This window comes from Leucoraja erinacea, chromosome 10 (assembly GCF_028641065.1).
Source record: "Leucoraja erinacea ecotype New England chromosome 10, Leri_hhj_1, whole genome shotgun sequence".
Classification (NCBI taxonomy): domain Eukaryota; kingdom Metazoa; phylum Chordata; class Chondrichthyes; order Rajiformes; family Rajidae; genus Leucoraja; species Leucoraja erinaceus.
This window is the reverse complement of record NC_073386.1, coordinates 32,036,842-32,054,042: the sequence shown is the minus strand read 5'-3', so window position 1 is coordinate 32,054,042 and position 17,201 is coordinate 32,036,842. Positions and strand designations below refer to the sequence as shown.

The 17,201-nt window shown below is 38.3% G+C and overlaps 1 protein-coding gene across 1 annotated transcript in view; it reads right to left on the bottom strand.

The window, feature by feature from the left end:
- Positions 1-40: 40 nt before the first annotated feature.
- scp2a (sterol carrier protein 2a) overlaps positions 41-17,201 on the bottom strand; it is a 69,877-nt gene continuing 52,716 nt past the window's right edge. Inside the window, exons 13-16 of the mRNA XM_055641875.1 lie at positions 16,163-16,262; positions 5,898-6,027; positions 2,687-2,766; positions 41-806 (exon numbers count right to left, since the gene is read on the bottom strand). Coding sequence (XP_055497850.1) covers positions 711-806; positions 2,687-2,766; positions 5,898-6,027; positions 16,163-16,262 — 406 coding nt within the window. The 3' untranslated portion in view covers positions 41-710. The remainder of the gene's footprint in view (positions 807-2,686; positions 2,767-5,897; positions 6,028-16,162; positions 16,263-17,201) is intronic.

Sequence of the window (17,201 nt, the reverse complement as noted above, 5' to 3'; positions counted from 1 at the left end):
TATAAATTGAATTTAGAAACAGTTAAAAAAAGAAAGCCCATTTTCCATTCACAAACTTTAATGAGTTTTAGCCAAGACGTATTATTACAATTAGTCCTTTTTTTAAATTTCATCAACTGTAAAATAAATTCTGAACACTGTTAATTATGGAACATGGCATTCCTACCGTGTCACAGACAGAAGCTAAAGAGAAAAGCCTAATGTTCATAAAGAGAGAAAGTAGGATTTAATTTTATTTCTTTTGCTCATCATGCTACAGAATCCAATCCCAATATTTTACTGATTAAAGAATTGCAAAGGTAATGTTTCAAAACTCAACATTACACCAAATATAAATGTATGGATTAGAGTAGATTAAAGTAAGAAGATGAATTTTAACATACAATTGTTGAACTCATTTAGTGCAGATAGATAGCAAGTAGTGAAGCACTTTACAAAATATATTCAAAGTTACATTTACATCATTTTCGGAAAGTTATTGAATCAGATAACTAAATGCATTTTATTTGATGTCAAACCTGCTCAGCAAGATACCAATGTTATAAACTTCAAGATTAATTAGAAGACGTTGCACATTATTCCAGAATGTTTCAGGGATGAAGGAAGCAGCTCCCAACCACCTTCTTGGCAACTTTCCACCGAGATGCCACATGGCCAAAGGCAGGTAGGTGCCTTTCTACATAGTTATAGATACCACTTGTGATAAATATTCACAGTTTGGCTTTGCCAGGCTGAAGTTGTAGATTCTGAAGTTTCATGGCCATGCCCATATTACCAGCAATCTTCAATTTCCCCTGAAAGAATGCCTAGACAGAAAATATATAGTTTAAAAAAAAAATATATGCATTGCAATATAAATGAAAGCACTACAATTAAATACCACTCCAAAGTGAGTGCATATTAACTATGCATCTCCAATTTGGAATAGATTCAACATCAAATAATTCCAATAATAAACCATGTACTTGTCCAAATGTATTTTTAATTGTGTTATAGTTCCTGCCTTAACTACCTCCTCTGGCAGCTTGTTCCATTTACCCCCAACCTTTGTGTGAAAAAATGTGCCTCTCAGGTTCCTACTAAACCTTTTCCCTCTCACCTTAACATGATGTCCTCTGGTTCTTGATTCTCCTGCTCTGGGTAAAGGACAGTGCATTCACCCTAGCTATTCCCCTCTTGATTTTACACATCTCATTAAAATCAGATTTTCAAATGCATTTGCATTTTTTCATCTTCATCCAACACTTCTTAGTTTTATTGGACAAGATACATTTTACATCCTCAACAAATGTACAATTGTGGAAAAGTACAACACATTTTAAATAATTATAAACGCTATAATCACTGAAGCATTTAAAAGTTGACAAAATGAAATACATTGAGCCAATGCTCACTGTGACCATAAATGTAGGTAGTAGCTGATCCAAGATTATTTTGTCCGTCAAAATTGTATTAAAACCTGGTGAAAACTAAGGAAGATTAAAGTATTGGGGAGGGTCCATGTGAGAAAGGGAGACAAAAAGAATACAATGAGTACATTTCCAATGTGCTATTTATTTATAATTATTTTTTAATGTTGTCATTTAGGTCTCTTGATTGATGAAGGCCAGCTGAGAAATGGGAGACAAAAAGAATACAATGAGTACATTTCCAATGTGCTATTTATTTATAATTATTTTTTAATGTTGTCATTTAGGTCTCTTGATTGATGAAGGCCAGCTTCTTCACCACCCTATATACCATGGAACTATGTACTTGTCCTCCTCGATCCCTCTGCTCCACAACACTCCCCACTAACCTTACCTTCCACTATGAAGGCCCTGCCTTGGTTTGACTTCCAAAAATGCAACACCTCAAATTGCACACCAGATTGTGCATATTAGATTCCAGCAGGTTTCGATAGCACTATTTTGTACTTTCTCACATTCCTGTTAATAAACCCATCCCAAGTACCTATCCACACCCAGAGTGCATCTGCCTTCCCATCAGGCCTTTTTTTACATTAAAAAATATATAATTAAAATACGCATTGATATTTGTCAGAAACAAATTTCTTCAAACTTTTACGGATGTTACTTCATAACCCTCATCTAGTTTACCAGAGTAACAATATTCATTTGAAATAATCTAGAAGGCAGTATATAAATGCAAGCCTTGCTCGTTAAGTCATGGTAGATTTTAATTCACAAGTACTTGGATAAATCAAGGATATCGCAGTCAGGCACAATGAGCGAAATCTCAGAAGGAAATTTGCAATGAGTGGTGGAAGGATGGGATGTGACTTAGATGAGATCACAGGACATATAGTGCTTTTATAGAGGAAGAGTTGAGTTACTTTTTCCAGTTTACTTTCAGACAGGAGAGTAAAATATTCTACAGTTTCAAGACTTTGCAAGTGGGCTGCAGCAGTTCTCAAGCGCAAAATACCAATAAATGTGAATTTTATGGAATTTATTTTCCCGGTAAGTATTATGTATATGCGGAGAGTTGATGCAATTTCTGCACTTTGCTCCCATCATTCATTTTACTCCATTATTTATTTTGCTACAACAGGTGTTAAAGGCAATACACTGGAACGAAGGAAAGAGGCAATGAGCCAAAGAATGTGCTATTGGAAAAGCAAGCATGAGACTTGATAAATGTAACCTTCTGTTTAACATTAGATCTTTGTACAGAAAATACTCACAGTCTGAGGATTCATCTTGCCAGTCATCAAAGCTAACAAATCATTATCAGACATGGTTATGGTGCAATCGGCTTTCTTCTCTACAAAAAGACAAAAGTAGTTAAAATAATCTACATACAGTTCCATCAAAATATAAGATTATTTGAACCCTTTCATCATACATTAAGGTTCAGTACTGTCCCTACACCATCAAAACCACTGCTCATATTATTCATACATCAGCATCCACTGTCACCTGCCCCACATTCAAAATTCCTTCTACCACACACCAATCATATAATATAAAAGGCACATTATTCAATGATAAAAGTTTCTCCAAAACCCCACACTAATCACTGTGTGCTCTCAGTAAGTACGCTAATTATTGACAGTGCGGGGACTGTTTTCAGCAGCAGGACCCTAACCTGTATCTTCCCAACTACCCTGGGAACCTGCTGGCAACAGACACCTCATTTCATTACTCTAAAGTGACAAATCTGCAAGATTTAATTGTGCTACTCCTTAATCCTTTTTCATCTTTCAGGAAACAAAAGGACCGAATTATGCTGGCAGTGGTTGGCGGTTCCTACAGGAATGCTGCATTCATCCACCCATGGACAATTACACCCTGGGCACAGGCAGAGCCACCATGACTCCAAGATGAACTGAGTGGTGGTCATCTTCACCAGGCTCTGTCAGTGCACGTGGAATCCAGAGTGGAGCATGTTGTCTGACACATTCAACCGTGTGATTCTGCAGCAGACACACATGGCAAAGGATCAGAGCCCCCATTGATTTCACTGTGAATTCTCGATCTGAATGTTTGGAAGTGTCCAATTAAAAAAAACAAATTAACACTTTATTTTCTAATTGTCTATTAATGATGTAATATATTTTCAAATCTAATTTTTTCAAATCAAAAATCAAAAATCGTTTAAGGCAATTGTAATAGTTTTTAAATGATTCTGGCCAAGGGTGGGCTTGCCTGGCATCAGATGTGGCATGTTGTATCCATTCCTGTTGGATCATATAACCACCTTGGCAATGGAGGGGGAACAAGATGGGACTTCCATAAAAAATAGGAGCAATAGGATATTTGCCTCTACTAGCCCACTGCATTGTATCAGATTCATATCAACTTCACTTTTCATTATTCGTGGATTCTTTTAGCTGCCAAAAATCTTGTTCGGTGTTGAAAACATAATAATCTGCTTCCCGTTGTTTGGCTGCTAATGACTGATCTTTTTGAATTAGGTACAAAATGTGCATCTGTGGAAAGATAACACCGTCTCGGAGTAAAATAATTTGAAACAGAGGGAATGCTGCATACTCTGAAAAGAGAAATTCAAACTCGATGTCAAATCAATTTGTAAAAAAAAAAAAAAAAACTGTTGTTGAATTGTTCCAAATTCCTTAATGTTAGCATCATTGGCTGATGAAATAATAGCAAAGCCTACATCACTCTCCATCGGCACGCATAAACACTACAGGAATTTCAGGTGAATGTGGGATTAAACAGAGAATGAAAGGATCCCGACAATGGCAACTCAACATGGAACGTTTAAATACGTCTAATTATATGAAGTCCATGTGTATGAGCTACAAATTCAAAATAATTCAGCATTTTTTGGCTTTATGAAGAAAGTGTTCTTCCCCTTCTCTCTCTGAATTTAATCTATTGTTCTCTCCCACGTTCTCTTTCTGTACTCGTTGGTGTTCAATTTACCTCCAGCACATCTATTTATTTAGATCATATGGCGTCCTTTTGTCATTCTTTTTCGATTTGATTGACTAAGAGATTAATGGTTGCTAGCTTTCATCACCCAGGTCCCAAATGCCATGAAGGAAGTGCTTCCCTCTCACTCTTCCTGCAACTTGTCGTGCAAATTAAATAGGAAAGGCCAGGACCAAAAGCAACTCTGCTGACCAGTTACTACAATTTTTCAGCCATTAAATGCCTGCACTAAAATCCCTAAATCTTTCCTTCTACTTCACCTCCTAAAACTTCAAAAAGTTGGCTTGCAGCCAATTACAGAAATTTGAGCACAACTCTCTAATGTTAAGTACTTCATTACATTTATCTCATTAACGTATGGGAATGGGGCTAACAGAATGTTATTATGGTAGTTTAATGTCACCTCGTGCATGCCCCCTTCAATGCATCCCTTGCACTATTTTTATCTGCACTTTCTCTGTAGCTGTAACACTATATATCATATGAGGAAAGACTGGATAGACTCGGCTTGTACACATTGGAATTCAGAAGACTGAGGGGGGATCTTATAAAAACTTACAAAATTCTTAAGTGGTTGGACAGGCTAGATGCAGGAAGATTATTCCCGATGTTGGGGAAGTCCAGAACTAGGGGTCACAGTTCAAGGATAAGAGGGAAGACTTTTAGGATCGAGATGAGGAAATCATTTTTTACACAGAGAGTGGTGAATCTGTGGAATCCTCTGCCACAGAAGGTAGTTGAGGCCAGTTCATTGGCTATATTTAAGAGGGAGTTAGATGTGGCCCTTGTGGTTAAAGGGATCAGGGGGTATGGAGAGAAGGCAGGGATGGGATACTGAGTTGGATGATCAGCCATGATCATATCAAATGGCGGTGTAGGCTCAAAGGACCGAATGGCCTACTCCTGCACCTATTTTCTATGTTTCTATGTTTCTATATTCTGGACTCTAATTCATTTCTATTTTTGCACTACCTGCTGTACTTAATTGTACAGTAAACCCTCGCAATAATGGACCTCTATATAGTGGTTATTGCACATTGAGGCTCTCATTGCACCTCCCTCTGATTTCCGTCAGTTACCCAATGAGTGTCGCCACATGATGTACTCCTGGTTGCAGGATTGGGGAGAGCGAGCATCAAGAAGACAGCACCAGTACCGGACCCATCCCTCACGTACCACGTGTGGGGCCGGGGGCTCTGCGGTTCCCCAGCCTGTGACTTCCCACTTGTTTAAACTACCCCCCTCACGCCACGTTTCTTCCCTCCCGGCCTTGGGTTAAACTTTACTCTCCTCACTCGAATATGGCAGACAATCAGCTACAACGTTCACCATCCCCCCCACCCCTCCTTCCCCGTCCGTTATCGCGAGGGTTCACTGTACTCGTGTACATAAAACATGCTGCAGGGCATTGGTTGCCAGAATGTTGGCGCTCCCCTTTAGTATCAATATTGACGAGCAACAACATTTGTATTTGTCAGAGAAGAATACTCATGGTACCAGAATTGAAGTCCACAGATCCTTTTCCATTCTTGACATCCACCACCCATTGCCCTTCTTTGCCATCTGGACCATCTTTAACTTTAAAAGCAAATATTCCTCCAATTTTCTTCACAAACTGTTCTCCTTCCTAGGGGAAAGTAAAATCAGTTATAACAAATTCAAATAAAGGTTATTCACAGTCACCATATTCTAAGTGGTAATGTATCTAGGACTAGAGGTCATAGTCTCAGAATTAAAGGATGTTCTTTTAGGAAGGAGATGAGGAGGAACTTCTTTAGACAGAGGGTGGTGAATCTGTGTAATTCTTTGCCACAGAAGACTATGGAGGCCAGTGAATATATTTAAGGCAGAGGAAGATAGATTCTTGATTAGTACAGGTGTCAGAAATTATGGGGCGAAGGCAGGAGAATGGGGTTAGGAGGAAGAGATAGATCAGTCAAGGAGTAGACTTGATGGGCTGAATGGCCTAATTCTACTCCTATCACATGATCATGTCAGAATGAAATATGTTGGACATATTTGCTGTGTCTCTTCGTAATATCTACCTAGATTCTTCTATTGCATTGAACATTTCTTTCAAGGAATTTGGGAATAGAACACCAGCATACTTTGTAGAGCCTCTGCACCAATGACCTGGGTTTGATTCTGTGTGGAGTTTGCATACTCTCCATGTGACTGTTGTTCTTTTCTCCGGATGCACCAGTTTCTTCCCACAGCTCAAAGTTTTGCAGGTCAGTATGTTAACTCCCATAGTTAATTTCTCTATTTATGTAGATGAAGGATCTGTGAATCGGCAGGAATGTGGAGAGAATAAAGTGGAATTTGTGTAGGAATAATGTACTGGTTGCACAATGGTCAGCATGGAGTCAGTGGGCCAAAGAACCTAATGCTCTACCACTCTATAAAGGTCATTAGCTAACAGCTATTGTTTCACCTTTAGCCTTAACCTTCTCCTCAACCTTCTCCTCCCACTGCATCTGATCTATGAGAGGAAGAAACGATCTAAAAGGTAAACAGGCTAGTACGCTGCTTAATGCAGAAAGGTGCAAATGCAATCTGTTCTGTCAACATCTTTTACGCAAGCATGAAACTACAAAATTGTGCCTTCTGTATAAAGCTTAAGGAAAGTCTGCAAAAATGCACAGAGAGGATTTTCCAACTGAAGCATACTCATGAATTGCAAACAAATGTTTACTGCCAAGGGGTTTAGATGAAAGAAAATGGTAAATTATTACAATGTGGCAAGTACCAAAATTCAAAGCACCTTTTAAGAAGGTACCTACGCTGACATTCTCAGGAGAGGTACTCGGGCAGCAGCACACTGCTTAGTTTATACTGGTCCACAACCAACTAATTTGCTCATACTAAAGAAATAAAAAGAACCAGAACTTTAGGCAGGTTGTTTAAACATATGGTTGGAAATAGCGATAATTGTGAATTTATAGTTCCATTCAGTAGTTACCAAGGAGTATAGTTCCCGGTGTAAATACTGTGAAGCAATTTACTACAACACTAAGTTCACAGTTAAAAATGAACACGTTGTGTGCACTGGAGTTTCAAAAATAACCAAAACCAGTTTAATATAATAAACTCATGCTAGGTGGAAGTATAGTGATCCAATAATAGGCGTAATAGTTCAAGAACTTGGACAAATATAAAATGTGGGAGATTGTAAAGCTGTAAAGTTCTAGTTTTCTAACAAAAGGGCACAACATTAATAAATAGTGATAACAGACATAACTGATTTATGAGAATTTAATTTTACTGATGATAATTAAAAGCTACCACAATATTTTTCATAATGATCTCACAGTAATTCTCAAATAGCTGAACAAGCATAGTTAAGGCTTGCATGATTGTAGTATTAATATCGTAGTAGTAAGTTAGAAGTAAGAAGTATAGTAGTACGAAGAAAAATAAAAATATAAAGCTATAATATAGACATGGTTATCCATAAAATCTCCTACAATGACATAACTTCTGATTTGTAAACGTCTGTAACAGTCGGCAGCAAGAACATTTTTAGAAAGTATGCAATACATCAAGTATGCAGGAAAGGAATGTCTGAAAGCACACACTGGATGCAGAGCCAGTGAAGAGAGAAAAAGCAGAATACATCATTTAAAAAATACAGATAATTTAAAAAAAGCCATCACTATTACTAAACACGCATTATGTTTGTGTATTGTGGAAATCTGATGTAGAAAAAGATATAAACAAGCAAATGCACCAGAATCACCCATTGAACATACATAATATATAAAACATTGGATAAATGTCATTCACCTGTTAATCTCTCTGTTTTGCAGAAACAGTGGTATAAATAGTCCAAATGGCAAGCAAACAAAAAGGCAAAAATGCCATCATGATCTGCACATTAACATTGTTAACAATAGTTTCCGTTACTGCCCTGGTCTTAATCCTGGTGTCTAGAGAAGGTTGAATTACTCTTGGACTAGGATGTCACCGAGCTGTGAAATTCTCTCCTTCATGCCCTGGAAAACCCTCCTCTTAGAATAAATGTGAGCACCACACCCAAAACATTGCTCCTTGCCTTGGCATTCCTGTTTCTCATTAACCCTTTGTACAGTTTTAAGTTAACGCGCATTGTCAAAGTTGATGCTTACGTTGATTGTAGCTTTCTAATTTATAACACACTGCGGCGCACACTTCATTAAATTAATTTGAGTCTATTAAGGTACTTTTGCAGGCTGGTGCAGCAACTACTTAGCTCACAAATAGCATTAGAGGTCAACGACCCTTCATCAAAATTGGAAAATTAAGACAAGTATACATGAAGTTGCAGAGTAATGTCTCTTCCCACATAATTCTATTCTATCCACTCTTCCCTCTCTCTGCAACTTAAAACATACTTTTATTTATTTTTTTCAGGTCCGAAGGCCCCTATAATGTTGAAGGTTTCTTGCCCCACTAATGCTGTCTGACATTCTGAGTGTTTCTAGCATTTCCCCCCCATCGGATCACCAACATTTACAGGTTTTTACCCCAATGCTAAACAAAACAAAATATTAAAAAAATTACTAATATGACAATTTATTTTTATACTAATTCACTTTTGAAATTAAAAGCTTGGTAGTTTTTTTGGTTTAGTTCAGTTCGTAGATACAGCATAGAAACAGGCCCTTTGGCTCATTGAGTCCACGCCAACCACTGATCACGAGTTCTATGTTATCCCACTTTCTTATCCACTCCCTACACATTAGGGGCAAGTTACACAGGCCAATTAGCCTACCGCATGCCTTTGCGATGTGGGCGGAAACCAGAGTACACCGAGGAAACCCAAGTGCTCACAGGGTGAAAACGTCACACAGACAACCCCCGCGGTCAGGTCATGATAAAATCCTGGTCTCTGATGCTGAGAGGCAGCAGCTCTACCAGCTGCGCCACTGTGCCACCCATTTATAAACGCAGAGAGTCAGGCACACAGCATGGAAACAGGCCCCTCGGCTCAACTTGTACACACCTACCAACATGTCACATCTACACTAGTCCCACCTGCCCATATCACTCCAAACCCGTCATATCCATGTACCTGTCTAATTATTTCTTAAATGTTGCAATAGTCCCTGCTTCAACTACCTCCTCTGGAAGCTCATTCCATACACCCACCACCTTTTATGTGAAAAAGTTACCCCTCAAATTCCTATAAGTTCTTTCCCTCTTCACTTTAAACCCATGTCCTCTGGTGCTCGATTCCCCTACTTCCCCTATTCCTCTCATGATTTTATACACCTGCATAAGATCACCCCTCTTCCTGCTGCCTTTGCTCAGACCCTCAAGTCCTGGCAATATCCTCGTAAATTTCCTTTCCAACGACACCATCTTTCCTGTAATATGGTGCCTAGAAAGGAACACAATACTCAAAATGAGGCCTCACCAATGCCTTATACGACTGCAACTTGACCTCCCAACTTCTATACTCACATGCACAACATTTTCAACTTCACCTGAAGTTTGAGCAATTTCAGAATTCAGCGACAATATTTGAATAAGGCTATTTCTTTTGCAAGGTCTTAATCAAATTTAAAATTTACTAAAAATAAACCAATGCACCTGCTGTATGGCCCAGTTCCAACTAGCCACTTAATGCAGCTTAAGGTACTGCAGCAGAACAGTATGGTTATTCTGAGGTACAGTGCATTCAGAAAGTATTCAGACCCCTTCACTTTTTCCACATTTTGTTATGTTACAACCTTATGTAAAATGGATTAAATTCTTCTTTTTTTAATCATCAATCTCCACACAATATCCCCATAATAAAAAAAGTGAAAACAAGTGTTTAGTGAAAACAAGTGTTTGGAAATTTTTGCAAAGTAATTAAAAATAAAGAACTGAATTATCACATTTACAGAAGTATTCAGACACTTTACTCAGTACTATGTTGAGGCACCTTTGGCGCCGATTACAGCCTCAAGTCTTCTTGGGTATGACGCTACAAGCTTGGCACACCTGTATTTGGGTAATTTCTCCCATTCTTCTCTGCAGAACCTCTCAATCCTGTCTCAGAGGTCTACGGACAATTCCTTTGTCTTCATGGCTTGGTTTTTGCTCTGACATGCACTGTCAACTGTGGGATCTTATATAGACAGGTGTGTGCCTTTCCAAATCATGTCCAATCGATTTAATTTACCACTGGTGGACTTCAATCAAGTTGTAGAAACATCTCAAGGATAATCAATGGAAACATGATGAACCTAAGCTCAATTTTGAGTGTCATAGCAAAGGGTCTGAATACTTATGTAAATGTGATATTTCAGTTATTTCTTTTTAATTAGTTTGCAAACATGTCTAAACACCTGTTTTTGCTTCTTCATTCTGGGGTATTGTGTGTAGATTGATGATTTAAAAAAATGAATTTAATCAATTTTATAAATAGGCTGTAACGTAACAAAATGTGGAAAAAGTGGTCTGAATACTTTCTGAATGCACTGTATAAGGGGTCTATCCACAAAGTATAATGAAAATGAAATCCCAAGTTATCAACCACACACTGATGTTCATACAATCACGGTTTCCTGTGTAACTTTTAAACTAATAGCAATTTAATACAAACTGACATTTTAACTGATTTATGTGCAGATTAATATTTCACAGAATTGTAAACACACACATGAAGTAGCTCGGTATGGCATTATGACATTTCAGGAGTAGAAATTGATTCTGATCTACTTGGAGTGTCAGACGATGTAGGTTCAGCCACCGAACACCAGTTTCCTCATTGCTGGTGCTGCCTTAGTCAGTGAGAGTGCCCCCAGAAACGGATGCTCCCTGCTGCATCTCTCACATTTACATTCCTTTTATATGAGCACAAACAGCAAGTTTTGGCAGGCTTCTCAACATGGATGACATGATTTTGTCTCTGCACTTAGAGCAAAAAAGCCAGCTGATGTTTATTCTATTCCTAGTTTCCTAATGCAGAAGAATAGCAGACAATTGCTCTGTTCAACTAGAATTCAAAACCTGAACTGTGTGTACTTATTCTACTCAAGAAGCAAAGAGGACAAAAATACAGGTCAACAGTTGTGCTTGCCTGACACGAGGAAACCTATCTTACACTATGAAAATGTATATATCGGTGCAATTTTCTTGAAAGATCACCTCGGAATGTGAACATCACTGACAAGGCCAGTGTTTACTGCTCATCCCTAACTGCCCTTGGAGAGAGTGATAAGCCACCATCTTGAACCATTGCAATCCTTTTAATGGAGGTATTATCACAGTGCCATTGGGAAATGAGCTCAAAGATTTAGACACAACATCAACAAAGACCCAAATCAGGCGTGTGATTTGGAACTTAGTTCACTAGTGTCAAAGTGAACCTTTCAAAGCAAGAAAATCCTGGGATTAATCCAGTTTCTCCTAAATTTAATGAGGTTAGTTCACATTATGATAGAGGAAATACCAATGAATTTTATGCTTGGAATGTCATTGGCACTGCACGTATAAAGACGTAATGATATAACAAGATTTAAACAGCTGGACAATTCCCCACACAGCAGTCCTTTTAGCTGTGAAATTACAAGGCCTTTCTCTTCCCAAAAGGGTGACAGAGGTTTGTGATGCTTCTTCCCAAACTCATGTAAATATGAAAATTATATGACTTAGTTAATCAAAGGTAATCAGGAATAAAGGCGAAACGGCAGGTATAATGTATTGGGTCACACATGAGTGAGGATTCAGGAAATTAAATAGCCAATTTGATTCTTGTGTTTATATGTTTAAGGTGTAGGGAATGTATTAAGATATTTGTATGCTGTTCTGCCATCTTTCTGAGAATAAATGTGGTAAAATTCACAACATAAAATCATTAAATCTTGGTAAAATATAAATTAATCCATGTACCCATCCAACTGTTGTGCAGTAAGATTTAACATGGCAGTTATAAAGCTTAATTCATATTTCCTACAAATAGTAAGGTAAAAATAAAACATAAGAATGAAGTGCATTATTATTTATCACAAGCCTCTTATTTTTATGTTACATAATTTCTTTCTCTCCATGAAAAAGATGGCTATTTCCAACCCAAACTGTTAAGACATATGGTTGAAAGATGCATGCAAGGTCAACTTGTGTTAATTGCTGATATACGTACATTTTCAAGTAAGCTGTTTCACATCATTGTTGTATGCTTTAAACCGATTCCAAAACATTACCATACAAATATAGACAGGAGCCAGGGAAAACATCCAGGTCTGACATGCGTGTGCAATATCAGTATAAGCCTGCAAACAGTTCAAATTAAAAGCAACTGTCTCATTTTACATCTATGCTAAATACATTTAAGGGCCTGTCCCACTTTCATGACCTAATTCACGACCCTTTTTCACTCATGGACATTTTTCATCATGCTAGAAAAACGCCTCGACCTACTTGATGCCACGAGTACCTACGACCTCGTGATGACCATGCTGCGAGTATGAGTCAAGGGCAAACTCGGGAGAGGTTGTGAATTAGGTCGTGAAAGTGGGACAGGCCCTTTACTTTCTTCCTATCAACATATTTGGGTTTTCGGTATTGTTACCCAACTTAAAAGCATTGTCATGTTGTTGATTTTCGAGACTTAGAGAATGGGAAAAGATATAGCTGCTCAGAAGTCTATAAACTGATCGGAAACCAGGGCATAGATCTTCCTTGTATTTACACAAACACCATCTTGACCATCAAGCTGAATGCATAGTTTTGTTTGTTTGGATAATATTAGTAGAGCTGGCCAGCAGATATAAATCTCCTCTGCACCCATTCCAAAACCTCCACATCCGTATTGGTGTGATCGGATCAGCACATGGTAATCCAAATGCGGTCTCACCAAAGTCCTAAAAAGCTCCATCATGACTTCCTGACCCTTATACGCAATGTCTCGAGCGGTGAAGCCAAGCATACCGTATGCCTTCTTCACCACTATCTATTTGCATTGCCGCTTTTAAGGAGTTCGACAAAGTTAGTATTATATCTGCTTCAAAGTAACATATTTCTGATCATATCGATGTTCTGTGCCACTATATTTCTCCCAGTATCTTTTAAAGTTCTTTTGCAAATTATCTCCTTGAACATTTCCAACTTGCTTGGTCTATTGATATTTTAGTCATTAGAAATAGCTATTCCCCTGTCCATTCTGATTTAGGTGTTAATGCAAACACATGTGGATGGATTAAGGACTTTTTAACAGACCGCCCACAGACTGTCAGGATGGGGTCCAATTACTCCCCAGTCCTGACGCTCAGCACAGGAGCGCCACAAGGTTGTGTGCTGAGTCCAATCTTGTATACAATATACACTTATGACTGTATACCAACACACAGTACAAACAGGATCATCAAGTTTGCGGACGACACGACTGTGGTGGGACTGATGAACAACAACGATGACGAGTCTGCCTACAGGGATGAAGTCCAAAACCTGACCGTCTGGTGTACCAAAAACAACCTGGTACTAAACCCATCAAAGACAAAAGAACTTGTCGTTGACTTCAGGAGGAAGAGGAGAGAGGAACCTGCTCCCTTATACATCAAAGGAGACATGGTGGAGAGAGTCAACGGCTTTAAGTTCCTGGGAATAAACATCTCCCAGGACCTCAAATGGCAAATGAACACCGTCACTCTCGTGAAGAAGTCTCATCAGCGGCTGTATTTCCTAAGGTCTCTACGGAGAGCTAACGTCTCACAGCCGCTGCTGATATCCTTCTATCGATGCGCCGTGGAAAGTATCCTCACCTATGGAATCCTGGTGTGGTTTGCCAGCTGTACTGTGGCTGAGAGGAGGGCGCTGCAGGGAATTATAAAAACTGCACAGCGCATTACAAACGCTAACCTGCCCTCCTTGGATGATATATACAAGGCCCGATGCTTGCGCAGGGCCATAAATATCAAGAAGGACACATCCCACCCTGCCAACCACCTTTTTACTCTGCTACCCTCTGGGAGGCGATTCAGGTCTCTGCAGGCTCGCACTGGTAGACTAAAAAATAGTTTCTACCATTGTGCGATAAAAGAGCTTAACTCCAATAGTGAACACTGGGAAGCAAGAAGTAACTTCGAGGAATACCGCTAAATTATTTTAATCTCTTTTAAAAATGTATTTATATTCTACTATTAACTGTACATATGTGCATTGGTGTCGTGTTGTATTTCTTTTAACGGAGGAGAAGCAAATGGAATTTCGTTGCTCAGTTTTGTGCAATGACAATAAACATATTCTATTCTATTCTATTCACTGCAGTCAAACCTTTCAATAATTTGAACTTCTGTACATCAATGCGGTTAAGGATTTTGTCATTAGCTGTATACTTTCCCCTTGCATTCGACCTCCCAAAGTGCAACACATCTCAGATTAAACTCCATCTGCCTTTACTGTAGTATATCTATATCCCATTCTCCTCTTTGACATCCTTCCTCACAGTCCGCGACTCCAGCAATCTTTGTATCAACTGTGAACTTATTAATAAACCCATCTACATTTGCGTCCAGGTAATCTATATGTCATAAAACAGCAGAGGTCCCAGCACAGACGCCTATATGGATCTCCACTGATCACAGACCTCTAACCTGAATATTGTCCTTCCACCACAACACTGTCTTCTGTCAGCAAGCTAGTGATTGATTTATTGGATTAGATAAAGGTCATGGTTGATAGACGTGGTGGCAGTTGTATACAAGAACTTTCAAAATGTGTGGGAGGAAAGGAACATGTTGGACTGGAGGGAGGACCCAGTATTCGAGCAATAGCTTTAGTTTACCTGGAATGAAGTTAAGTTACCCAGAGAGACCAAACAAGTTGGAAATGTTCTTCTTACACCAGGGAAATTTGAAGCAAATCCAATTGTGTAGTTCAAATTATTGAAAGGTTTGACTGCAGTGGACAGGGGAATAGCTATTTCTAATGACTAAAATATCAATAGACCAACCAAGTTGGAAATGTTCAAGGAGATAATTTGCAAAAGAACTTTAAAAGATACTGGGAGAAATATAGTGACACAGAACATCGATATGATCAGAAATATGTTACTTTAAAGCAGATATAATAATAACTTTCAAAAGGGAGGCGATTATATATTTGAAAAAGGAAAACATTAAAAAATACTGGAATGTAGGCCAAAACTGGGAGAGTTGGATAAACAGCAATTTCAAATATCCAGCATAGATAAGACAGGATGATCGAAACAAAAGCAGAAAATGCACGAAACACTTAGCAGGTCAGGCAGCATCAATGCAGAGAAACAGGGTTAACATTACAGGTCAAATATCAATTTGCCAGATAGGTCATCGTCTGAAACATTAACCGTTCCTTTTTGACCATTTGCTGACCATTTCCAGCATTTAGTTTTTGTTTCAGATTTCCAGCATACAGAGATATATTTTTTAATTTTCAGGAGTGAATGTCTGGCTTTCAGTGCTGCCTGATTCTGTGTTCCTACTCGTTCACTACCAGTGTACTCTTGGTGACCTGTTGGTGACATTATGTAATCCAAGAAAGTTCCTAACTTTCAACACGCTGTTTGTGGGAAGGAGGTATGCAGCTGAGACAACGAGTTTTACTTATTCAATCCCAACTATGCGCTGAGCTCTAATCATGCTGCAAAGAACTACTTCATTTCACTTTGTTATTCAGTTTTCAGAGTCATCTCCTCATATCAAGGCTGGATTGAACACAAGCCTTCCTTCTCCCCAACAGGCGGCAGTTTTTTAAACCACTCAATTGATCGGTTCAACTGCAAATCCAACAGATTAAGATCGCATTTGTCTCACCTGTTGAAGCTTTTTCTCAATTTCTTTAAAAACAGTTTGGGCTTTAAATCCGTTTGCGTCAGATGCAGCACTGGTTGGAATTGCTTGGATGTATTGGTTTCTGAAATCAAGAATAATATATTTAAAGTAAATGACAATGAAAGAAATAGAGTACCATAAGGGTTGTATTTCATTGAGATGTGGATCCAATTTACAGCCCAAGCAGAAATGTAAACATACATTTCACTGTCAGCACCAGCACTTATAAGTCAGGGAGAGACCATGCTTTTCTGTAAAGGATAAAGATAAAGTGTTTTTCCTGTTAGATAAACATTCAGTTGTAGATTCAATGTTAAAATATCAATACGTACATACAACCTTTCCAGTTATTCGCATTCACTATGATAACTCAGAAGGTACACGAGAAAATATTACATTTTACTTCTTAACAATCTCGCACTCCAAAATTCGCTAATACTCACCTCCCTACAAAAAATCATTTTCTGAAAAATATACCTTCTTGTGAATTTGAATTCCTAGCCTCAGAAAATGAAATTATCAGGCCGTCTAACAAATATAAAAAACACACATTTTACAATATGACGGACAGTAGTTACTAAGTGTTTTCAATTTGTTAAATGTTTTACTTCGACTGTAGATGAATACTTCACACGCACAATAGTTGGAGCAGTTGGGTCTGTATCGTTTTTCCGAGAAATATTTGGAGACGTTCCCAAAATTTTATATTTTCAGAAAGATGCATTCTAATTGAAATCTTGCAGCTATACTTCACATAATAAGTATTTACATAATGCTATATATAATGTCAAGTCACTGATAATGTCCCATATCAATCACAGTTGGAAATTGCACAGGTGTAAATGGTCGGTATTAATTTTATACATTAATTAATATGGGAAGGTCATTGCATAATTATGGGGTGTCCATGTAAGACAGCTGATTTCATGTGAAGCGGTTTTTTGCAGCTCTCATTTATTAGAGATTGATTTAAGAATAGAAAACAAGCAGGAACGCTTTCATTCCATCATTCCATCCTGGA